The following is a 25,132-nucleotide window of genomic DNA, read 5'->3' as shown; positions in this document are numbered from 1 at the left end:
AGCTGTCTCTCTAGAGAGTTGAAAACAGCAGGTCTGGGACAAGGTAGCACGTCCAGTGAACAGGTCAAGGTTCCATAGCCGCAGGCAGAACAGTTGAAACTGTAGCAGCAGCACAACCAGGTGGACAGCAAGGAGTCATCAGGCCAGGTAGTGTTGAGAGTGAGCGAAAGAGAGGATATACACACAGGACACCGGATAAGACAGGATAAATACTCCAGATAGAAGACTGACCCTAGCCCCCTAACGCATAAACTATTGCAGCATAAATACTTGCGGCTGAGACCGGAGGGGTCTGGAGACACTGTAGCCCCGTCCGACGATACCCCCGGACAGGGCCAAACAGGCAGGATATAACCCCACCCACTTTGCCAAAGCACAGCCCCTGCACCACTAGAGGGATATCTTCAATCACCAACTTACCATCCTGAGACAAGGCTGAGTATAGCCCATGAACATCTCCCCCACTCTATGAACCCGAGGTGGGGTGCCAACCCGGACAGGAAGATCACGTTAGTGACTAAACCCACTCAAGTGACGCCTGGGGTGGGGTGCCATCCCCTCCTAGGGATGGCATGGAAGAGCACCAGTAAGCCAGTGACTCAGCCCCTGTAATAGGGTTTGAGGCATAGAATCCCAGTGGAGAGAGGGGAACCGGCCAGGCAGAGACAGCAAGGGCAGTTCGTTGCTCCAGTGCCTTTCTGTTCACCATCACACTCCTGGGCCAGACTACACTCAATCATAGGACCTACTAAAGAGATGAGTCCTCAATAAAGACTTAAAAGGTTGAGACTGAGTCTGCGTCTCTCATGTGGATAGGCAGACCATTCCATACAAATGAAGCTCTATAGGAGAAACCCCTGCCTCCAGCTGTTTGCTTAGAAATTCTAGAGATGGTAAGGAGGCCTGCGTCTTGTGACCGTAGCGTACGTGTAGGTACGTAAGGCAGGACCAAATCAGAAAGATGGGTAGGAGCAAGCCAATGTAATGCTTTGTAGTTTCGCAGTAAAACCTTGAAATCAGCCCTAGCCTTAACAGGAAGCCAGTGTAGAGAGGCTGGCACTGGAGTGATATGATCATATTTTGTCAAGACAAGATTCTAGCAGCCGTGTTTAGTACTAACTGAAGTTTTATTTTGTTCTTTATCTGGGTAGCCGGAAGGTAGAGCATTGCCGTAGTCAAACCTAGAAGTGACAAAAGCATGGCTGAATTGTTTTGCATTATTTTTGGACAAAGTTTCTGATTTTTGCAATGTTACGTAGATGGGAAAAAAGCTGTCCTTGAAACAGTCTTGATATGTTTGTCAAAAGCGAGATCAGGGTCCAGAGTAACGCAAAGATCCTTCAGTTTTATTTCAGACGACTGTACAACCATCAAGATTAATTGTCAGATTCAAAAGAAGATCTCTTTGTTTCTTGGGACCTAGAACTGGCATCTCTGTTTTGTCTGAGTTTAAAAGTAGAACATTTGCTGCCATTCACTTCCTTTGTCTGAAACACAGGCTTCCAGGAAGGTCAATTTTGGGGCTTCAGCATGTTTCATCGAAATGTACAGCTGTGTGTCGTCCGCATAGCATTGAAAGTTAACATGTTTCCAAATGACACCACCAAGAGTTAAAATATATAGTGGTCCTAAAACGGAGCCTTGAGGAACACTGAAATTTACAGAGACAAACTGATATCTTTCTGACAGATAAGATCTAAACCAGACCAGAACATGTCCGTGCAGGCCAATTTGTGTTTCCAATCTCTCCAAAAGAATGTAGTGATTGATATTATCAAAAGTAGCACTAAGGTCTAGGAGCAGATGCAGAGCCTAGGTCTGACGCCATTTAAAAGGTAATTTACCACCTTCACAAGTGCAGTCTCCCTTTGCGGGATGCGCGGGGGATATGGTCACGAGTGTAACCAGGAGGAGAGGCCTCATTTAACACAGTAAATTCATCAGGCTCAAGCCATGTTTCAGTCAGGCCAGTCACATCAAGATTATGATCTGTGATTAGTTCATTGACTATAACGGCCTTGGAGGTGAGGGATCTAACATTTAAGTAGCCCTATTTTGAGATGTGAAATATCACAATCTCTTTCAATAATGACAGGAATGGAGGAGGTCTTTATTCCAGTGAGATTGTTAAGGCAAACACCGCCATGTTTAGTTTTGACCAACCTAGACCGAGGCACAGACATGGTCTCAATGGGGATACCTGAGCTGACTACACTGACTGTGCTAGTTAGTGGCAGACTCCACTAAGCTGCCATTCCCTTCGACATTTGGAAATTATTGCCCAGGGATAGATAGCTTTAAAAAAAGAAATCAAGTGTTCAGATGTGATTAGCACATTTCATATTTTCACTCTTAATATATTGAGAACAAAAGTGTTGGGTGGAGTAGATTAAGTTACCAATAATTTTGATACCAGGACCAATACAACTGCTGCACACCATGTTAATAATGTGTCATAACTCAATATACTGTGGATAACGGTGGCTTATGTCTTAAGTGTTCAGACAGTCTTCCAACCAGCTATGCTAAATGCTCCAGTAATGTAGGGTGAAACTAACTCTCTCTATTGGTGCAAAAAAAGCCATAAAACAACAAAATTGTGGACCAGGTTTAAAAGCGCTGTAACACTAACCATTGTGTTCAAACAGAGGCATTAGACATTTACAATGTACAGACTGGATTGTTTTGAATCGACATGCTTTGCTTCAAATGTACAAAGTTAATTGCTCATTACTAAATATTAAATACAAAAACATATTCACGCTGATCGTTGTAAAAATGAATTATTCCACTCTAAATGTATGAGGAGACTTTGTAACAATAGCACAAACTGTGATAATGAAGGACTCAGAGATTTAATAGATTTTTTTCCCCCAACCTTTCTGTCATTATCCCTTAGAATTATATTGATACTGGCTGGCCTGGAATATTGATGGATTATTATGATAAAAGTAACAAAATATCCCATGAATAAACTGGTGTGTATATATTAATAAGAAAACGCTCATAATGTGCAAGACATGATGGCACGCTCACAGAGGTTTTCTGCAAGATGTCTATCGGATGGTGGTGAGAGATCTGATTAGTTGAGGAGAATTAGGGGCCGTACCAGAATGTGGTCCCATCATTTATAAGCATCTTGAAAATGTATATCATATCTCTGCAGTTTATGGTGTGAGAAGGTAAGTTAATCACAATTAATTAAATATTAGCTAGCTAAGTGTAGCTAACCACACATTGCACAAAGCATCTTTAACATTCCCTTTTGATTAGCTAGCAAGTGGTTGCTAGGTGGAGCTGGATGAAGATTGCTGGCTACTTAGCTGCTGGCTAGCTAGCGAACGTTAACTATGTCGTGGCAATGCATAACACCGTTGTTTCGTGTAAAGCGTACTAAACTGTTCAATAAATGAACTTCTCTCTTGCATAAGTAGTTAATTTAGCTAGATCAATAAGTATCGAACGTATTCACCTCCGAGGCCTCTGGCTAACGTTACCAGTAAAAGGCATAGGCTTGTGGAAGCAGTGTATTACTTAACCGCGTGTTTTACAGACATTTACGCATGGTCTATTCCATCCTAGTTGCAACCAACTACGAAATCGGCCGGCCATGGAGGTCAATGGGTGCGATGAACATCAGAATTATGAAATACTTGCAGAGATAGGCGAAGGCGCATATGGCAAGGTGTACAAGGCCAGAGCGGTCCGCGATCAACAGCGACTCGTAGCGGTGAAGAAGTTGAACATACCCGGACACACGGAGAGTGGGATTCCTGCTTTCATGATCCGAGAGGTGGCGCTCTTGCGTAAGATCGGGTATTTCAACCATCCCAACATTGTAAAGTAAGTACATTTTTCTGGAATGTAATTATATCTGAAAATGTTTGCATAGCCTATGAATTATACATAATTATCTTTAGGTTTAAAATCAGTTTAATGGTGTCTTATAATTGTTTACCATGGTGTCATGCCATTTCATTAGCAGAAATGGTTCACAATGATTGACCTTAATTGCTGATCATACTAAAAGGTTGTTGGACGTATCTGCTGGTCTGAAGAACAGGAGTTTGGACCTGACGCTGGTGTTTGAGTACATCGACCAAGACCTGTCTACCTTCCTCACCACGGTCCCCAGCACTGGACTGAGTCTTGACAAAATTAAGGTGTGAATTCTCCCCCTTATATACCTGCAGCTGAATAAAATCTCTGACTCAAAAGCACGCCATTACGAATTAGTATAACATTTTACTGTACTCTCTTTTGAACTTTTCATAACAAATGTCCTCATATCTTTTCAGAATAAGCCACAGTCAGAGAAAGTGTTTGAGCAATGCTGTCATGCTGCGTCCTGTCTGTACAGGATGTGATGGTGCAGCTGCTGCATGGGCTGGACTTCCTGCACACCAACATGCTGGTGCACCGCGACCTGAAGCCGGAGAATGTACTGGTTAGTAGCCGTGGAGAGGTGAAGATCGCTGACTTTGGGCTGGCACGCATCTACACCTATCACATCGCCCTTACACCCTGTGTAAGTCTACAGAGTAGAACATCCTCCTTTCAATGCACAATCTGTTCAATTGTCACAGTGCCATTGTCCCCCAGTCTAGCTAAGGTAAAGGAGCTATACTTTAAAGTAAAAAGTATCTTTCTCTCTATGTCCTATCCAACGTCTCACACCCTCTCCCTTCCTTTCCCTCCTTCCTCTCTCTCTTCAGGTGGTGACACTGTGGTACAGGGCCCCCGAGGTGCTGCTCCACTCTGGTTACATGTCCTCCGTGGACATGTGGAGCGCTGGCTGCATTTTTGCCGAACTCTTCCTTTTGAGACCGTTGTTCCGTGGATACACTGAGGCTCAGCAGCTCCAGAAAATCTTTGAGTGAGTTTTTTTTCTTCTACCGTGCCCAACTTTTGATTTTAATAATGTGTGTTTTACCAGTGCCTTGTGTTGGGTGTGTGCCTGTGCTCTTCCCCATGTCCCACAGGGTGATTGGCTTGCCCAGCGAGGAGGACTGGCCCAGGGAGAGCCCCATCTCATACTCCCGTAGCTGGTGCCCCAGAGACCCCTGCACCCAGCTCTTATCCAACCTGGGCCAGGAGGAGAACAACCTACTCCTTGTATGTACAATATACACATTTTGAGTCATGTTTCTGTTACAAGGCATTTTCCAAGTTAATGAATCATTGAATTCTATTGTACTTTTAAAGCACACACTTGCTCTCTGCCTGCAGCAATGTCTAGAGTTCAGCCCGACCAATCGCATCTCAGCTTCCAGAGCCCTCTCCCACCCTTTCCTGGTGTGCGCCTGAGGACTCATAACCTGGCAGGATGTGGAGAGGATGGAGGAGAGCTGGGACAGAGGTTAATTTCCCTTGGAATCCTTTTACCTAGCCTATAGAACACTGAGGGTTCTCGTGCCGTAAGATCCAATGTACCTATATCGAAATGTAGAATTTTTTTGGAATGGAAATAAAAGTTATTTTTTTTTAGAGGGTAAATCTGCAGGTTAAGCAATAAAGTGGGCACCATGCCACCGTTTTGGTAAAAGGTTGAGAGATGGGGGGGGGGGGATTGAACTAATCTCAAATTCATAGACAGCTGAGGGTGCAAAGACTGACCATCCATGATATCAAAATTATAGATGTAACTGTTTAAAGCTATACAGTGTTTGTTTATAATTACATTATGTACAAACAATGACGTTAAACAGGCTTATTTGTTGGACTCCGATGGGGTGCGACAGTTGAACTAAGCTAATTAGGTATTTATAAGTTCTATTCTTTAACAATCAATGGGTATAGATCATCAATTTAAAAGTCATTTATGTAGTGTCGGCTCTTTAAAGGTAATTTGTTCAACATGAATATCCAAATCTTGACTGGTTTTATCTGAAATGCATTTCTGAAGACTCGTTTCATATTATGAAAAAACACATTCATATCAAGCGATGTGGAAACTGCAGTTCTAATGGCATATGAACCCAAAGTGGAAGGAAAAGGAAAGTTGACAGTAATTTCAATTACAATAAATATTTTGCTTTACTACAACATATAGCTAGAATCCTTAATTGCTAAATCCATTTTTTTTTTCTTTTACTTATAAATGAGTAATACATACCCATTCATTCTTGAAGAATATAACTTCTAAATGCCTCATGAGCTTAGTTCAACTGTTGTACCCCATCAGAAACCAAAATATAAGCTTGTTTTATTCCAATGTTTGTGAACAATGTAAATGTCAACAAACACTGTATAACCTCAAACCATGTTTAAACCGATAATTTTCATATTATAGATGGTCAGTCCTTGCATCCAGAGCTCTGTCTTAGAATTTGAGAGTGGTTACATTTCCCCAGGCCCATTCCTCAGCTTTTAACCAAATCAGAGGCGGGGTGGCCAACTTTGTTATTGTTTCAACAAAACAAAACAAAACACATTGTTGCTTGATTTGTTTTCCGCTCTGTATTTGACACCAGGAAGTAAGAATGCAGTAACAAGAGCTGCTAGAACATTTTGCAGGAGAACAAAATGTTAATAATTCAGAATGTGTATGCTTTACTTTATTACTGGGGCATATTGTTGTTACAAGTGATATTATTCATCTGAAGTTGCTGCAAGTGGGTGACACTGTTGTATGAGCATATAAGTGAATGCATAATTTATTATTGTTGTTCCAACTGTACCTTTTGGTTCTTAATGGTTTTTTCTATTTCATATATATATATATATATATATTCTCTGTTTAGAAACTTGGAAAGGTCATACCTGTGCATCTGTTTTATTGGCCATAACATACACTTTTTTTCAGTTTTGAGGTGCAATTTTAATGTTCGAGGCATTTTTTTCAGGACAGAACATTCTGTGATCTTGTTTTATTTGATCAAATGTAAATTAATTAGATTATTAGTACTTTCGACAGTGTTACTGTCTTCATTTCATTCATTCAATTGAGCGGTACCTGTTATTGGACTTGGTTTGATTTCACCCACATCTTACAAGTATTTTAATGAAAATGTTTTCACAATATGTTACCAAATGTCTGTTTTACTATTTTGTACAAGAAACATGGCTATAAGGTTATCACACCTCCACGACCTTATGTGGTTACAGCCACAGTGCTATTTACCCTTTCCTTTCATGACCGTTGACCTTAGTATGGCCACACTGGGTCAAGCGCAATGATGTTTATGAGGTCAGATATATTCGTATTGTTCAAGGCCTGAAGTGGTCCAAGCTAGAGTATGAATCAGCCTTCCTCTGGCATACTGCACTTAGGGAGAGGTTATTCTAAGTAGTTATCTGTGACAACTTCTAAAATAACAACAAGTATCTTTGGCCTCTTCAAATGTGGGACTGCCAGTGCTGCATCCTGTCCTCTCCCTTGTTGCCTAATTTGTACACGGGCCTCTGTCCCAGCTCTCTGATCTGATCCCCCCTCTTTCAATATATTCTGGGCCTTGTACTCTGTTAATTTAAAGGCAGAGTCAACGATATGACGTGGATGAACAAAGTAAACAGCATAGTGGGTCAATTTCCGCAACAACGAAAAGCATTGGAGCACAATGCTAAACTTCACTGTTTTGGTCCCGTGGCTTCCACGTTGTAAGCGTGTGATGCGAACCTTCGCGCAAGGGCAGTTAGTTTTTATTTAACTAGGTAAGTCAGTGAAGAACAAATTCTTATTTTCAATGACGGCCTGTTCAGGGGCAGAACGACAGATTTGTACCTTGTCAGCTCGGGGATTTGCAACCTTTCGGTTACTAGTCCAACGCTCTAACCACTAGGCTACCCTGCCGCCCTAGTTAGACTGTTTGAGAGCGAAGTCTTGCATCTCACTCATTGCAATATTTTCGTTACTGCTTGTGCAACGACATTTCGCTACCTTTAAGTGAAATGGCAAAGTGCCTGTTTGGGCACTGGAGTCAGTATTTTATACTGAGAGGTGGTAGGTTACTTCTCAAATGAGTTTGCTTTACAGTATTTTGTGCTAGCTTTCAAACAGGTGATTTTTATTCCTGAGTCATATTTGGATAAATACAAGTGTCTTTAGGTTTCAAGTTATCTTTATTCAAGCGTATCTTGATCCGTGAAATGGCCAGACCTGACATTGTAGATGTAGCCTATGCTGTTGCAAAGAAAATTAACACATCCAATCATAGCTTAAACGATAGAGAAGACCATACTCTATTGGCAGTGTGCTGACATTGTACTGGTTCTGTCAGTTGCTGTCTATAGCTCTCCCAGCCTTGTCCCCTGCATGTGGCAGCGCCAGGGCAAGGGGAGGGGGTTATATTTTTAACCGGGACAGTCTGCGTTCGCCGTAAATGGGCTTTCACGCTCTGTTGCTGCGGCGCACAAATGCCCAGTCCCTGCTGTTGTTAGTGACCATAGCCGGTCCCCTACGATTCGAGTACATGTAAGTACCCTAGCAAAACTCCTTTATGTAGGCTTCTAAAACAAAACATGTTGAAAGCCAATTTGCAATGGGAATTGTTTAGCTTTGCGTTCATTGTAAATGACCCGTGAGTTTTAGTGCGCTTTGGCACAACTAGATTGTAACAGTTGATTTGACTCAAATAAACTGACACATTTAAGGACATAGTTCATTTAAATGATTTGCAATTAAAGACTAATTTGATCTATTAATCGTATAGCTACACAGTTAGAAAAACCTCTTCAGTGCGCACGAGTGGCAAGGAAAATAGACCCTCGAATTGTGTCCATTACGCGTCAGTTACTGACAAGTAATTGTGTCCCGAGTGGAAGGTCTTCCCCCAGGTTTTTTTTCTCGTTGGCATTTGGTATCAAATAGTGATTATACTCTGTTAACAGATCTGTATTATCAAACTGCGGAGAGACTTGGTCGGCCTAATGTCATTATCTTACCAAACATTTGACTTGAGACTTGTTTGCATAGGAAAATAGCTCTCATTCGTGTATTGTTTTGTCAGTTTTTTTTTCGTTTGCGTTCTTACATACTGTGAGATCCTATTTTGGATAAATATTTGGTGGTAATGACGTTTGTTGCCATGGTGTTTTCTTAAAGTGGTGAGCTACTGACTGTGTTGTGGCTGATGTAGAGGGTGGAAGTTAGAGTGGACTGGCATGTCATCTAGGACTGAACTATATGTACAGAAAGGAACAGTGATGTCATCACTGATACTCACATGTAATTCATGTGATTTAGGCTAGATCTTTTGGATGCCATCTGGCATTGGTGGAGCAAAATTTTCCCAATTGTTCACACTTGGATGTCACACAGTAGACAACTGTTAATGTGTCATATCATTCCAGGGGCTGAGGGGTGGGTTACAGTATGAAGGGTGGAGGAGGAGGAGAGCTACAGCTGCTCTAGAGGCATTATGTTCCGTAGTGTAGACAAGTCCTAGAAGCTGCAGTTGTTATCATTTCTAAACTCAATTAGTGTCTTTGTATAGGCTCTGCAGAAGTCTGCCCCAGTGATAGAAGCATTCTAAGCTATTTAAACCCAGAGCATTTTATTTTAAATACAAGGCTCTGGTTAAATCTATCCCCAATTTACCTGCATCACATGTCCATTGTGTCCAGTGATTATCCAGAACATGGGTACAGAGAGCGGTAACACCCCTTATGCCTTCCGCATGCTAGCCGAACCGAACGAGTGTGCTCGCTTACTCCCTTAGACATTCACTTGAAAAGCTAGAAAAAAGTGGCAATAGTACTGTTTGTCCATCTTGAGATGCCATAGCCAGTATACTTCCTCAAAATAGAAGTAATCTAAGATAACTCAAGAAATCTGTCATTCATTTTGACATTTTCTGCCGAGGAGATCTTTTACATCCAACTAAGATGTTTGGTGCAGTATTTCTCAAGTGAAAAAAATGTTGCATGAAAACGATTAGTCTCTCATTGAATGACAACACTTCATTAAACAATCCATACTGTTCACCAATCACCGTAGAAGGGGCGTAGACTTCGCCTTTAGAATGGGAAGAGTGGATGGGAAGCCACCGCTCATTTACCCTTAAATTACTCTGCTGCCCAGTGGGGGGCTACAGATCTAATCCCCTGTAATTCCTCTCTTTAATCTGGCCTTCACAGTCTGTTCCTTTCCTGAACCTGATGACATCATCTGATGTAACTCCTTTAACTTCAATGGGGGAAGATGTGAGTTCAGAGACCCTATTTTTGGGAAAAATCCATTGCATTTGTACTGAAAGTTCTAAGGTTTTGTAAGCGTCCTCCCCCTTATCTGAGGAGGAGTAGCGAGAAGGATCGGAGGACCAATGCGCAGCGTGGTAAGTGTCCATAATGTTTTTTAATAAAGACAATAGAACACTGGAACAAAACAACAAACGTTGACGTGAATATACAAAACTGAAAACAGTACTGTGTGGACCAAACAGCCACAACCCAAAAGTGAAACCCAGGCTACCTAAGTATGATTCTCAATGAGGGACAACAATTGACAGCTGCCTCTGATTGAGAACCATACTAGGCCGAACTCAAAAACCAACATAGAAAAACAAACACAGACTGCCTACCCAATTCACGCCCCAACCATACTAAAACAAAGATATAATATAAGAACTAAGGTCAGAACGTGACCGGTTTAGTATGAACATATTCAATCAATCCCTATCCCAGTCTGTTGTTCCCACATGCTTCAAGAGGGCCACCATTGTTCCTGTTCCCAAGAAAGCTAAGGTAACTGAGCTAAACGACTACCGCCCCTTAGCACTCACTTCCGTCATCATGAAGTGCTTTGAGAGACTAGTCAAGGACCATATCACCTCCACCCTACCTGACACCCTAGACCCACTCCAATTTGCTTACCGCCCAAATAGGTCCACAGACGATGCAATCTCAACCACACTGCACACTGCCCTAACCCATCTGGACAAGAGGAATACCTATGTGAGAATGCTGTTCATCGACTACAGTTCGGCATTTAACACCATAGTGCCCTCCAAGCTCGAGACCCTGGGTCTCGACCCCGCCCTGTGCAACTGGGTACTGGACTTCCTGACGGGCCGCCCCCAGGTGGTTAGGGTGGGCAACAACATTTCCACCCCGCTGATCCTCAACACTGGGGCCCCACAAGGGTGCGTTCTAAGCCCTCTCCTGTACTCCCTGTTCACCCACGACTGCGTGGCCACGCACGCTTCCAACTCAATCATCAAGTTTGCGGACGACACAACAGTGGTAGGCTTGATTACCAACAACGGCGAGACGGCCTACAGGGAGGAGGTGAGGGCCCTCGGAGTGTGGTGTCAGGAAATTAACCTCGCACTCAACGTCAACAAAACTAAGGAGATGTTTGTGGACTTCAGGAAACAGCAGAGGGAACACCCCCCTATCCACATTGATGGAACAGTAGTGGAGAGGGTATTAAGTTTTAAGTTCCTCGGCGTACACATCACAGACAAAGTGAATTGGTCCACCCACACAGACAGCATCGTGAAGAAGGCGCAGCAGCGCCTCTTCAACCTCAGGAGGATGAAGAAATTTGGCTTGTCACCAAAAGCACTCACAAACTTCTACAGATGCACAATCGAGAGCATCCTGTCGGGCTGTATGGTACGCCTGGTACGGCAACTGCTCCGCCCACAACTGTAAGGCTCTCCAGAGGGTAGTGAGGTCTGCACAACGCATCACCGGGGGCAAACTACCTGCCCTCCAGGACACCTACACCACCCGATGTCACAGGAAGGCCATAAATATCATCAAGGACAACAACCACACGAGCCACTGTTCACCCTGCTATCATCCAGAAGGCGAGGTCAGTACAGGTGCATCAAAGCTGGGACCGAGAGACTGAAAAACAGTTTCTATCTCAAGGCCATCAGACTGTTAAACAGCCACCACTAACATTGAGTGGCTGCTGCCAACACACTGACTCAACTCCAGCCACTTTAATAATGGGAATTGATGGGAAATTATGTAAAATATATCACTAGCCACTTTAAACAATGCTACCTAATATAATGTTTACATACCCTACATTATTCATCTCATATGTATATGTATATACTGCACTCTATATCATCTACTGCATCTTTATGTAATACATGTATCACTAGCCAGTTTAACTATGCCACTTTGTTTACATACTCATCTCATATGTATATACTGCACTCAATACCATCTACTGTGTCTTGCCTATGCTGCTCTGTACCATCACTCATTCATATATCTTTATGTACATATTCTTTATCCCCTTACACTTGTGTCTATAAGGTAGTAGTTTTGGAATTGTTAGCTAGATTACTTGTTGGTTATTACTGCATTGTCGGAACTAGAAGCACAAGCATTTCGCTACACTCGCATTAACATCTGCTAACCATGTGTATGTGACAAATAAAATTTGATTTGATTTGAGAACTAAGGTCAGAATGTGACAGGTTTAGTATGGACATTATCTATGAATAATCCTTTAATAATTATAGATTACTGTGTGGGCATTTTGAGTTCTGTTAAACAAAAAAACATATATGCTAATAGGATAAGGGGCAGTGGTGATTTTAGCATGTAAATCTTGGTGGGGCAAAATCTTTCAAATGTGTGATGCATGCCAGCAAAGCCAATACACAACACTAAACAATACTATAATGGTGACAAACGGTACCAACAAACTGTTAGGGCCTACATAGAGCTGTCCCAACAGCAGTGCCAACACCTTAGCACTGATACACCTGGCTATCAGCTGAGCCTTGTCTGGCAGCGAGACAGTTCATTCAGCTTCATTTACTGCCTTTTAAAAAATAAACATAGCTGATATGGCTAAATTGCTTGAAAGAATATAGTCTCTACTGACAATTGAGATGTACAAACTATGGCATAAGGGGACAACAAACGAATAAGAGGCAATCCGTCATTTCGATTAAGACAATGAGCGAGCTAGAACGGACGTAGTCAATATAACTATATGTTCAGCACTTTTGAAATGTACAGCGACAGAATTCAGAACATGGGCCGTTCTTACAGTGTTCTCCCTGTACAACAAGTCAGAACCGTGGGATAAATTAAGGGGGCATAAGCAGACAATGAAAACTCTTACAATATTCAATGATTATATTTCTCAAAACAGGTTATAGGCTACATGTGCACCACCAAGTCAGAACAGTAGGTGAAATTAAGAGGTGAAAATAAACCAAATGATTAGGTTGAGGCACACGGGCTTCCTACACAACATACACTTATTATTACTTTCTTAGCTACAGTACACATATCTCCCTGGCATATTACATAATTTATGCAGCAACATACAATATATTTTTGGACTCACCTTGTTGTGCTGTGATCACTTGGACAGGAAGTTGGCATGGAGGTCCATCGGGGCAAATTTTCAAGACAACTGGGAATTAAAATAATAATAATTTGAATCATGATGATGCCAGTGATCTTTAGGTCGTAGCTCTAGAAAGAGGTCCGAGTTCCGGATTTACAATTCCGAGTTGGATGAAAGTTCAAAATGTATTTTCCCAGTCGTAGCTCATTTTTCCAGAGTTCCCAGTTGTTTTGAACTCACTAAAGTCAGATTTTGCAGTTCCGGGTTAACAGATGTTTTGAGCGCGGTACAAATCATGCTTAATTGACAGCATGGCCAATGTTGAATGTTTAGAATTTTAAACTAGGAATAAATATATTTAATCTTAGATCTGGGACCACACGGCAGGGTAGCCGAGTGGTTAGAGCGTTGGGCTAGTAACTGAAAGGTTGCAATTTTGAATCCCTGAGCTGACAAAGTACAAATCTGTCGTTCTGCCCCTGAACAAGGCAGTTAACCCACTGTTCCTAGGCTGTCATTGAAAATAAGAATTTGTTCTTAACTGACTTGCCTAATTAAATAAAGGTTAAAAAAACACAGCCACTCCACTGAATAGTAGGCTAATGATTGCTTTGTAATGATTGCAGTTAGCCACTGATTCCTTCCAACCCACTCATTGTCGATTTTGAGATATCCAACTTGTCGTGTAATGTTTATGCCGAATGGCCGATGAGCATCGATACGTTTTATCTATCATTTCTGTTCATTATTTCTCTTCATATTGGGGCAGGACAAAGGCTAGTGGTTAGAGCATTGGGCCAGTAACTGAAAGGTTGCTAGATCGAATCCCTGAGCTGACAAGGTAAAAATCTGTCATTCTGCTCCTGAACAAGGCAGTTAACCCACTGTTCCTAGGCCATCATTGTAAATAAGAATTTGTTCTTAACTGACTTGCCTAGTTAAATAAGGTTAAATAAAATATTAAAATATGACAAGGATTAAAAAGGATTTGCCAGTAGATTGTTGACTTGATTCATGATGATGACTGCTAGCTAAGATTTTTTTCTGTAGCCAATAACCTTGAGCTTTCTTCAATGGGCACTTCTAATCTAACTCTGTGGCAGCACCCAAGGGGCTTGAATTTTCGAGGTCTACCCTTAGATTTGGCGGTGACGTAGTGTCCCCATGAGTGACAAAACACTGAGCCAATCCCAACACAATACTCCGTATTTTTCTGCTGGCTTGCCCCACCACCACAGAAAGCACTGAGCTAGGCTGAAACACCTGCATTTTGGAGCTGCCTTACTCAAGAAAACAAAAAAGACACCATGTTTGTATGCAGCTTTATTAACTCAATGATATATATATATATTTTTTAGATTGTTTTCAAACTGATATGTGACAAAATAACATGCAAAACAGGCAAGCCTCCCTTTTTATTTTTGGGGCTCTGCCCCACCTGCCCCGAATGACGGGTCGCCACTGGTAAGGGGATACCTAGCCAGTTGCACAACTGAATGCATTCAACTGAAATGTGTCTTCGCAATTTCACCCAACCCCTCTGAATCAGAGAGGTAATATGTCCTGCATCACAGAAGGTTGGTGGCAACTTAATTGGGGAGGATGGGCTTGTTGTAATGGCTGGAACTGTACAGGTGGAATGGTATCAAACACATGGCTTCTACGTGTTTGATGCCATTCTATTTGCTCCTTTCCAGCCATTATTATGTGCTGTCCTCCATTCAGGAGCTGCCACTGTCCTGCAATGCATGACCAAAAGTATGTGGACACCTGCTCATCAACCATCTCATTCCAAAATCATGGGCATTAATATGGAGTTGGTTCCCCCCTTTGCTGCTATAATAGCCTTGACTCTCCTGGGAAGCCTTTCCACTAAATGTTGAAAGATTGCTGCAGGAATTTGCTTCCATTCAGCCACGAGAGCATTAGGGAAGTCGGGCACTGATGTTGGGTGATTAGGCCTGGCTCGCAGTCGGCGTTCAATTCATCCCAAAGATGTTCGATGGGGTTGAGGTCAGGGCTCTGTGCAGGCCAGTCAAGTTCTTCCGAACTGATCTCAACAAACCATTTCTGTATGGACCCCGCTTTGTGCAAGGGGCATTGTCATGCTGAAACAGAAAAGGGCCTTCCCCAAACTGTTGCCACAAAGTTGGAAGCACAGAATCATCTAGAATGTCATTGTATGCTGTAGCATTAAGATTTCCCTTCACTGGAACTAAAGGGCCTAGTCCGAACCATGAAAAACAGCCCCAGACCATTATTCCTTATCCGCCAAACTTTACAGTTGGTACTATGCATTCATGCACAGAACACAGAACAGTGCAAACTGGCTCTAACATGAATAGAAAGAGGAGTTGGAGGCCCTGGTGCACAACTGAGCAAGAGGACAAGTACATTAGAGTGTTTAGTTTGAGAAGCAGATGCCTCACAAGTTCTCAAATGGCAGCTTCATTAAATAGTACCCGCAAAACACCAGTCTCAATGTCAACAGTGAAGAGGCGACTCCGGGATGCTGGCCTTCTAGGCAGAGTTGCAAAGAAAAAGCCATATTTCAGACTGGCCAATAAAAAGAAAAGATTAAGATGGGCAAAATAACACAGACACTGGACAGAGGAACTCTGCCTAGAAGGCCAGCATGTTCTGTGAAGGGAGTAGTACACAGCGTTGTACGAGATCTTCAGTTTCTTGGCAATTTCTTGCATGGAATAGCCTTCATTTCTCAGAACAAGAATAGACTGACGAGTTTCAGAAGAAAGGTCTTTGTTTCTGGCCATTTTGAGCCTGTAATCGAACCCACAAATGCTGATGCTCCAGATACTCAACTAGTCTCAAGAAGGCCAGTTGTATTGCTTCTTTAATCAGAACAACATAATTGCAAAAGGGTTTTCTAGTGATTAATTAGCCTGTACGCCTATGTAGATATTCCACAAAAAAATCTGCAGTTTCCAGCTACGATAGTCATTTACAACATTAACAATATCTACACTGTATTTCTGATCAATTTGATGTTATTTTAATGGACAAACATGTTTGCTTTTCTTTCAAAAACAAGGACATTTCTAAGTGACCCAAAACTTTTGAACTGTAGTGTACTTTTACATATATAGTGTACATTAAAGCTGTTCGTTCAATGCCCTGTGTGTCCTCAGGGTCAGCGTGGGACTGGGGTGAAAGAGGGACATAAAAGATGGTGTCCGTGACTCAGCTCTGTTTACAATGACATGCGGGGAGATATGATACTCACCTTCCGTTTTACCTCATTAAAACCTATCTGTGAACTTACTTTTGCAAGTTGATTCAACTTTATCTTGGCAAATAGCGAAAACAGTATCATTGCTCTGTGTATTCCTAGCGAGTACTAACTAGTCTGTTCTTCCTGGTGCTTTAGAACAAGCTTGTTTATTAGTGTTACTGGATTAGGGACTGATGATCCATGCTGAGCTCCAATGGCAACCAATCTCTCTCACCCAATCCAGCCCTGCCTAGCCCGTGACATGACCTCTGCACCAGTCTGCCAAAAAAAGATGGACACTCTGTCTCCGTCTTCATTGTCTTACTCTCACTCAATTACATGGTATTGGGACGTTTCTCATCTTGCCCTCTGTTACTCTTGGGAAGGTAGGGCTATACCAACCAAGCTGTCTCTATTCTTGTGGTAGTCAATTGTGTGGTTGTGATGAACTTGACCTCACATACACAAACATACACACGTGAGCACACACACATACACAGACTTAGCACACAAACACAGCTGCCCTTCTGATCTTGATGTCCCGTAGGGATCACTGCGTCTGACAGCTCACAGCTTTCGGTGCGTGGCCTTTTGCTGTCGTCTGCGACACGTCAGATTTGGAGATCCACCTGTTAGTCGCTTGCTCACACTGTCTGAGAGCTGTAGTCAAAGTCAGGGGTGTATCCAAATCAATGTAAGTCAATCATGTCTTCCGTATATAAGCTTGCAATCTGGAAGACACTCTGTCTCACACAATTCCCAATACTCCCAGAGCAAGCGATGTATCTATAGTGTAACTGATGTCTGTGTTTATCTGTATATGGTGAAACCATGACTGTTACAGACCACCACAGAGTACACGGTGCCCTTTAGGCCTGCAGTAGCTCTACTGTACTAAGTCCTATGAGTCCCATAGCTCTCTCTGCTCATTGTTCCATAGGCCCCATTGTGTGTCAGCTGTGGTGGGAAAGGGACAGGAATGCTGACGCTAACATTTAGCCATTTCAGAACACCACTCACGCACCAATTTTTGGCGGCCTAGCAAATGGCTCAAGTCCCTACTGATTGAGAATACAAATGTGGTGATGTCATTATTTATATACAGTTGAAGTCGGAAGTTTGCATACACCTTAGCCAAATACATTTAAACTCAGTTTTTTACCATTCCTGACATTTAATCCTATAAAAATTCCCTGTCTTAGGTCAGTTAGGATCACCACTTTATTTTAAGAATGTGAAATGTCCAAATAATAGTAGAGAGAATTATTAATTTCAGATTTTATTTCTTTCATCACATTCCAAGTGGGTCAGAAGTTTACATACACTCAATTAGTATTTGGTGTATTAGTATTAGCAATTAGTATTAGCAATGCCTTTAATTCAATTGTTTAACTTGGGTCAAATGTTTCGGGTAGCCTTCCACAAGCGTCCCACAATAAGTTGGGTGAATTTTGGCCCATTCCTCCTGACAGAGCTGGTGTAACTGAGTCAGGTTTGTAGGCCTCCTCGCTTGCATGCGCTTTTTCAGTTCTGCCCACAAATTGTCTATAGGATTGAGGTCAGGGCTTTGTGATGGCCACTCCAATTCCTTGACTTTGTTGTCCTTAAGCCATTTTGCCACAACTTTGGAAGTATGTTTGGGTCATTGTCCATTTGGAAGAGCCATTTGCGATCAAGCTTTAACTGATGTCTTGAGATGTTGCTTCAATATTTCCACATAATTTTCCTACCTCATGATGCCATCTATTTTGTGAAGTGCACAAGTCCCTCCTGCAGCAAAGCACCCCCACAACATGATGCTGCCACCCCATGCTTCACGGTTGGGATGGTGTTCTTCGGCTTGCAAGCCTCCCCCCTTTTCCTCCAAACATAACGATGGTCATTATGGCCAAACAGTTCTATTTTCGTTTCATTAGACCAGAGGACATTTCTCCAAAAAGTATGATCTTTGTCCTCATGTGCAGGTAAACCGTAGTCTGGATTTTTAATGGCGGTTTTGGTGCAGTGGCTTCTTACTTGCTGAGCGGCCTTTCAGGTTATGTCAATATCGGACTCGTTTTACTGTGGATATAGATACTTTTGTACCTGTTTCCTCCAGCATCTTCACAGGGTCCTTTGCTGTTTTTCTGGGATTGATTTGCACTTTTTGCTCCAAAGTACGTTCATCTCTAGGAGACAGAATGCGTCTTCTTCCTGAGCGGCATGACAGCTGCGTGTGTACTATTGTTTGTACAGATGGACGTGGTACCTTCAGGCGTTTGGAAATTGCTCCCAAGGATGAACCAGACTTGTGGAGGTCTACAATTTTTTTTCTGAGGTCTTAGCTGATTTCTTTTGATTTTCCCATGACGTCAAGCAAAGAGGCACTGAGTTTGAAGGTAGGCCTTGAAATACATCCACAGGTACACTTCCAATTGACTCAAATGATTTCAATTAGCCTATCAGAAGCTTCTAAAGCCATTACATCATTTTCTGGAATTTTCCAAGCTGTTTAGGCTCAGTCAACTTAGTGTATGTACACTTCTGACCCACTGGAATTGTGATACAGTGAATTATAAGTGAAATAATCTGTCTGTAAACAATTGTTGGGTAGATTACTCGTGTCATGCTCAAAGTAGATGTCCTATCCGACTTGCCATAACTATAGTTTGTTAACAAGTCATTTTATGGAGTTGTTGAAAAACAAGTTTTAATGACTCCAACCTAAGTGTATGTAAACTTCCGACTTCAACTGTATGTTTTGTGGTTCAGATCCTTGTTTCTGTTCAAACAGCCAGGCAACCTAGTAACCAGGATGGAGGTTTTGCATGTATTTACTTGTTGAGAGAGACATTAGACTGTCAGATGAGTGATTATGGACATTCCTGCTCAGGGATATTTCGAGGGACATTCCCAATGACATGTTTAGTACCATGTTATTGGTAGAGGATCAGAATGAATGCTGTAGCCTACCTGAACCATGATTGGGTTTGAACAACCAGCAAACTATACCTCTTTGAAATATTATTTACTTTGTAAATGCAATATTTTGTTTTGTTGGTGATCGTAGTGCTTGCCGGACAGCGTCTCCAACTTTTCAGCTCGCTAACATAGGAAGGCACTAACTAACGTTGAAAGCAGGAGGGACTGATCTTGTCCAACCTGCAGACAGTCAGCCATGTACTGTAGGACTGAAGTGGAGCTGACTGGCTGGCTGGCTGGCAGTATAGGGTTTCAGTGCAAGGGGAGATTTCTGCTTTGCAGAGCAGCCTACAACAGGTCAACTTACAGGGCTTCAGCAGGAAAGAGGAGAGAAGGGACAGGGGCGTGGGAAGGAAAAGAGGGGGAAACTATAATGTAGCTGGTTGCCTACAGATGGCAACCATGAGACTGTAAATTCTTTAGCTTTTTTTTCCATCATAGCGACATGTTATTTGATTTAATAGTGCACTTGTAGGCTGGTGCTCTGTTTATGTCGCGGTGGTTGACTTAACGAAGAACATGCGGATGTGAAACAAACGGTGAATGAGTTATTCAACTGGTAGGGAATGAATGTGTGGCTAACTGATTGAGAAAGTGGGATGGCACAGTTAGCTGATGTTTCTATTGCTCCCTATGTCTCAGCAGAGCGATGAGCTCAAAGGAAGGATTCATCTGTCTGACAGCCTGCTGACTGGAAGAAGACGTTCCCAATGCCAACGACGGAGTTGCTGATTGGTTCCACATGCCAACTTTGGACTTTTTGATTGGTGAAGCACATTAGGATATCTGACTGGTGCCTGCTGTTGTTTGGAGCACACACTAACTTACTGGAGGAGGAATTGATTTTTGAACATCCATTTATCCTTTGGTGTCTGATAGCTGAGAAGTGACGTAAGGGAGGGAGTCTCTTGAGGTTTGAGTCATCAATGCCCAGGTCATTGTTAAAGGAGACCTACTGAGACCTTCTGACTAACGGACAGACAGGGAGTGGAACAGGCAGCATGGACACTATCGAGAACCCCGACTTGGAGCCCAGATCGGAGCGGATCGCCCGCTACAAGGCCGAGAGGAGGCGGGAGCTGCAAGAACGCTATGGCAACATGGAGGAGCTCCCATCCAAGTGGGTGAGGAGGGATGGGACTCTCATGAACTCAGACAGCACACCTTCCTCCACAGACAGGACCCTCTCTGGGGGGTTGAACGGCAGAGCGGGGGGGCCGGAGGGTGGCCGGAGGGACCTCCACTTGGAGAGCAACACCCCTCTGGAGTCAGAACCTCGGAGATTCTCCAACGGCTTTGAGGCAGACACCGCTGCAGACCCAACATACCTCCAAAGGTGAGTCCCTTCCATGTGTAGCCATTAGCCAATCAGTAGTGACGATCCGTCTCAACCGCATCAGGAAGACAAGTAAACAAAGAGTGATGCAGCAGACAGGTTGCAGACACGGACAATTTTCTTTGTTTCTGTCTGTGATGTCACCCCACATGCTGACTCAGACCACTGAACCTAGTTATGCTGAATGTATGCAGGTAATGCCTGCTGGCCAGTGAATTGCTGTGTTATACAGTATCAGGCCATGTTTCTTTTCCCGGTTCCCTAACAACAGAATGATGAATAGAAACAACCATATTATGTGTAACCACCTCTTAAAACAATCCCTTTCCAGTCGCCAAGCTCCTTTTCCAGTGAGAACTCTATCCTGCGACCTTTCAGCCTCGTAAAACAGTTGTCAGAGTTCACCTGTGCTCTATGGCCTTTGTTGCTAATTCATATGGAGCGAGCTAAACCCGACTCCCAGCGTCATGCAGTACTAGTACAGCAGAGATCCCGTTGATTCCTCCATGTGTGTTTTACACCCTCCTGACCTGGGCTCCCTTTCCTTTAAGAGGTACAATACTTTGTCAGGGGTGCTCTTTAGGAATGGGTGTAGTTGTGGTAGTTTGCCACTTTCCGTACGCCACCTCTCTCCCACCTCCCTCCTCCCCCGCCTCCAGGAAGTGTTCTTCTGACTCTGCCGGCGTGTTGAGTGGGGTGGAGCCCCTAGCTCCCCTAGGCACCCCTGGACCCGACGCGGCCCAGCTGCAAACGCGGGTGTCGGTGGGCCAGTTGAGGTGTGCCCTGCTGCAGCAGACTGGGACTGGAACACAGCCTGAGAAAGTGTAGGGTCTCCTGCATGAAATGGCCTATGTGTGTGTGTGTGTTGTTATTCTGAATATGTGTGGGCGTCAGTCTTCTATTTGTTTCTGTTTGCATGTGTCTGCGGTGTGTGTCAGTGGGAGTTGTCCCACTGCTTCCAGTTGGAGATTTTTTTCTGATCTCTCTCTCCCCTTCTCTCCCGATGCTCACCCTGTTCCTCTGTGGTCCGGGATAGTAGTCCTGACAGTGGCCGTGCGGCCTCTTCCCTTGACCTGGCTGTAAAGCCGGGCTCGGAGGGGGGACGGCGGCGCACCCGTCGCTATGTCCCTGGGGTGTCAGGCGGGGGCAGCAAAACCAACGAGCGCTTCAGGACACAGCCGATCACAGTCTGTGAGGTGCAGGAGAGTGGCGGGTAGGGACTGTGTGCTGAGGCCAGCCATATCAACCATGTCGTATCAGAGCATGCAGGTCAAGCCTGGGGCTCTGCCCTAGTTTGGTTACTCTTCAGGTGGAGAGGTTTGCAGTGTTTTGTGCCATTGCCGTGGTTCTTTTCTTTGCTGATTGTTTTGATAGTGTGTGATAATGGTTTGCGTGCATGTAAATGCTTCCCAGATATTTGCTGTCCTCTCATATCGGAGCATTGCTTTTGGTGGTCCTCGTGGTTATTTATTTAAATAGTTTGGCCTTGGTACACTGGCAAGAGGCATGATTTGCATGCATGTTTGCATCTGTTCATTGCGCTTAATAGCAACCATGACATGAACAGTGTTGCTTTGTTGAGCATGCAGATATGACCCTGCGTGTGAGATACAGTAACCCACACAGACATCAGAGAGAGAGTGAAAAGAGAGAATTACACCAGGCAGGAATGAGCATGGTCAAACTCCTCTCATCTTTTGTCTTGTGTGCATGTTTCTGCCAATGACCTCGTGTTGATTCTCTCTCTCTCTCTCTCTCTCTCTCTCTCTCTCTCTCTCTCTCTCTCTCTCTCTCTCTCTCTCTCTCTCTCTCTCTCTCTCTCTCTGTCCCACAGGCTGCTGGAAGCAGAGGAAGAGGAGAACGCTAAAGGTACCGAACCCCGCCCACCTGGCTCTCACATGGCCTGTTTTATTTTTCCACACACAAACGGTTGATCCATTGCCTATTGTGCAGCCTCTGTACTGCGTCTGTGTTAACTGAGTGGGGCGAGAGAGGGAGAGAGGGACAGAGAGAGAGAGAGGAACACAGAGAGAGATACGGAGAGAGAGCGAAACAGAGAGGGACAGAGAGGGACAGAGAGGGGGGGGGGGGTCACAGGCATAGTGCTGTGTGGCTTGCCAGTGTTAATGTTTAACACAGTGACAAAGAAGAGCATGTGCTCTCTCTCGCTCTCCTTCTCTTTCCTTCTCTCTCTCTCTCTCTCTCTCTCTCTCCCCTCTCTCTCTCTCTCTACTCTCTCTATATCACAGAAATGCCGACATAGGCGATAGGAGGTGGCAAAGCTCTCTGATCAGCACTTGTCTCTACAAGTAGCGTGTGATAAAATGGCTCAGCCAGCTATTGTAATAGGCGTTTGTCATCACACAGTAGCTGAAAGAGAGAGAGAGACAGACAGAGAGAGAGAAAGAAAAGGGGGGAGGACAACATCGGGTCAGAAGGAATAACTGTTTTTTCTATTTTCACTCATAAACAACCGTTAATATTAACACCCAAACTTACAGTGGGGCAAAAAAGTATTTAGTCAGCCACCAATTGTGCAAGTTCTCCCACTTAAAAAGATGAGAGAGGCCTGTAATTTTCATCATAGGTACACTTCAACTATGACAGACAAAATGAGAGAAAAAAATCCAGAAAATCATATTGTATGATTTTTTATGAATTTATTTGCAAATTATGGTGGAAAATAAGTATTTGGTCAATAACAAAAGTTTATCTCAATACTTTGTTATATACCCTTTCTTGGCAATGACAGAGGTCAAACGTTTTCTGTAAGTCTTCACAAGGTTTTCACACACTGTTGCTGGTATTTTGGAGATCTCGCAGATCTCTAGAGCAGTGATGTTTTGGGGCTGTGCTAGGCCACTCCAGGACCTTGAAATGCTTCTTACGAAGCCACTCCTTCGTTGCCCGGGCGGTGTGTTTGGGATCATTGTCATTTCATCTTCAATGCCCTTGCTGATGGAAGGAGGTTTTCACTCAAAATCTCACGATACATGGCCCCATTCATTCTTTCCTTTACACGGATCAGTCGTCCTGGTCCCTTTGCAGAAAAACAGCCCCAAAGCATGATGTTTCCACCCCCATGCTTCACAGTAGGTATGGTGTTCTTTGGATGCAACTCAGCATTCTTTGTCCTCCAAACACGATGAGTTGAGTTTTTACCAAAAAGTTTTATTTTGGTTTCATCTGACCATATGACATTCTCCCAATCTTCTTCTGGATCATCCAAATGCTCTCTAGCAAACTTCAGACGGGCCTGGACATGTACTGGCCTAAGCAGGGGGACACGTCTGGCACTGCAGGATTTGAGTCCCTGGCGGCGTAGTGTGTTACTGATGGTAGGCTTTGTTACTTTGGTCCCAGCTCTCTGCAGGTCATTCACTAGGTCCCCCCGTATGGTTCTGGGATTTTTGCTCACCATTCATATGATCATTTTGACCCCACGGGGTGAGATCTTGCGTGGAGCCCCAGATTGAGGGAGATTATCAGTGGTCTTGTATGTCTTCCATTTCCTAATAATTGCTCCCACAGTTAATTTCTTCAAACCAAGCTGCTTACCTATTGCAGATTCAGTCTTCCCAGCCTGGTGCAGGTCTACAATTTTGTTTCTGGTGTCCGTTGACAGTTTCTGGTGTCCTTTGACAGCTCTTTGGTCTTGGCCATAGTGGAGTTTGGAGTGTGACTGTTTGAGGTTGTGGACAGGTGTCTTTTATACTGATAACAAGTTCAAACAGGTGCCATTAATACAGGTAACGAGTGGGGGACAGAGGAGCCTCTTAAAGAAGAAGTTACAGGTCTGTGAGAGCCAAATCTTGCTTGTTTGTAGGTGACCAAATACTTATTTTCCACCATAATTTGCAAATAAATTCATAAAAAATCCTACAATGTGATTTTCTGGATTTTTTTCTTTCTAATTTTGTCTCTCATAGTTGAAGTGTACCTATGATGACAGGCCTCTTTCATCTTTTTAAGTGGGAGAACTTGCACAATTGGTGGCTGACTAAATACTTTTTTGCCCCACTGTATATCAACTAATAGCTACTGTATAACAGTGCATTTAACAGTTATCCTGATGAATATAGTCTGACCTCTACTTACACTCAACCCCACTTTGTAGCTGCCTTTATAGAACATCTATAATAAACAGAACATCAAATAAATCAAGGGATTTTATTTTTAAACACTCCAACCAGACCCAGATGGGCACAGGGTGACGGTAGAATGTTGAAGTTCCTCGGTGGCGATGGATTTATGAGCCATAAAAGCATGCCTGAGCACCACACCGCCACTATAAAAAATAGTCCCCGCTTGTAGGCAGTAGCTGTCCAATAAGTTC

At 43.4% G+C, this 25,132-nt stretch overlaps 2 protein-coding genes across 12 annotated transcripts in view; both read left to right on the top strand.

Annotated features, from left to right (window-relative positions):
* Positions 1 to 955: 955 nt before the first annotated feature.
* LOC109893282 (cyclin-dependent kinase 6) lies at positions 956 to 7,028 on the top strand. 2 transcript variants are annotated; one of them, XM_020486437.2, is made up of 7 exons: positions 956 to 3,182; positions 3,583 to 3,843; positions 4,031 to 4,163; positions 4,376 to 4,528; positions 4,716 to 4,876; positions 4,983 to 5,115; positions 5,230 to 7,028. In XM_020486437.2, the coding sequence occupies exons 2-7, from the start codon at positions 3,611 to 3,613 to the stop codon at positions 5,305 to 5,307; spliced, it is 891 nt and encodes a 296-aa protein (XP_020342026.1). In that variant the 5' UTR covers positions 956 to 3,182; positions 3,583 to 3,610; the 3' UTR covers positions 5,308 to 7,028. The 2 variants fall into 2 exon arrangements, with proteins under 2 accessions (XP_020342026.1, XP_020342025.1); XM_020486436.2 differs by having other exon boundaries at positions 4,361 to 4,528.
* Positions 7,029 to 8,258: 1,230 nt separating this feature from the next.
* The window catches only part of LOC109893280 (supervillin), a 37,296-nt gene continuing 20,422 nt past the window's right edge, over positions 8,259 to 25,132 (top strand). For 2 of the 10 annotated variants that reach the window (XM_031827266.1, XM_031827260.1), the window contains exons 1-5: positions 8,300 to 8,413; positions 20,103 to 20,796; positions 21,456 to 21,620; positions 21,836 to 22,009; positions 22,631 to 22,665. In XM_031827266.1, the coding sequence (XP_031683126.1) occupies positions 20,462 to 20,796; positions 21,456 to 21,620; positions 21,836 to 22,009; positions 22,631 to 22,665 (709 nt within the window). In that variant the 5' untranslated portion in view covers positions 8,300 to 8,413; positions 20,103 to 20,461. Of the gene's footprint in view, positions 8,414 to 10,077; positions 10,275 to 20,102; positions 20,797 to 21,455; positions 21,621 to 21,832; positions 22,010 to 22,630; positions 22,666 to 25,132 lie in introns of all 10 variants that reach the window. The other 8 variants (XM_031827264.1, XM_031827261.1, XM_031827265.1 and 5 more) reach the window with 8 other exon arrangements.

Source organism: Oncorhynchus kisutch, linkage group LG6 (assembly GCF_002021735.2).
Source record: "Oncorhynchus kisutch isolate 150728-3 linkage group LG6, Okis_V2, whole genome shotgun sequence".
In the NCBI taxonomy this organism is placed as follows: Eukaryota; Metazoa; Chordata; class Actinopteri; order Salmoniformes; family Salmonidae; genus Oncorhynchus; species Oncorhynchus kisutch.
Note: the sequence above shows the minus strand (reverse complement) of the source record. Positions and strands in the feature narration are given on the sequence as shown.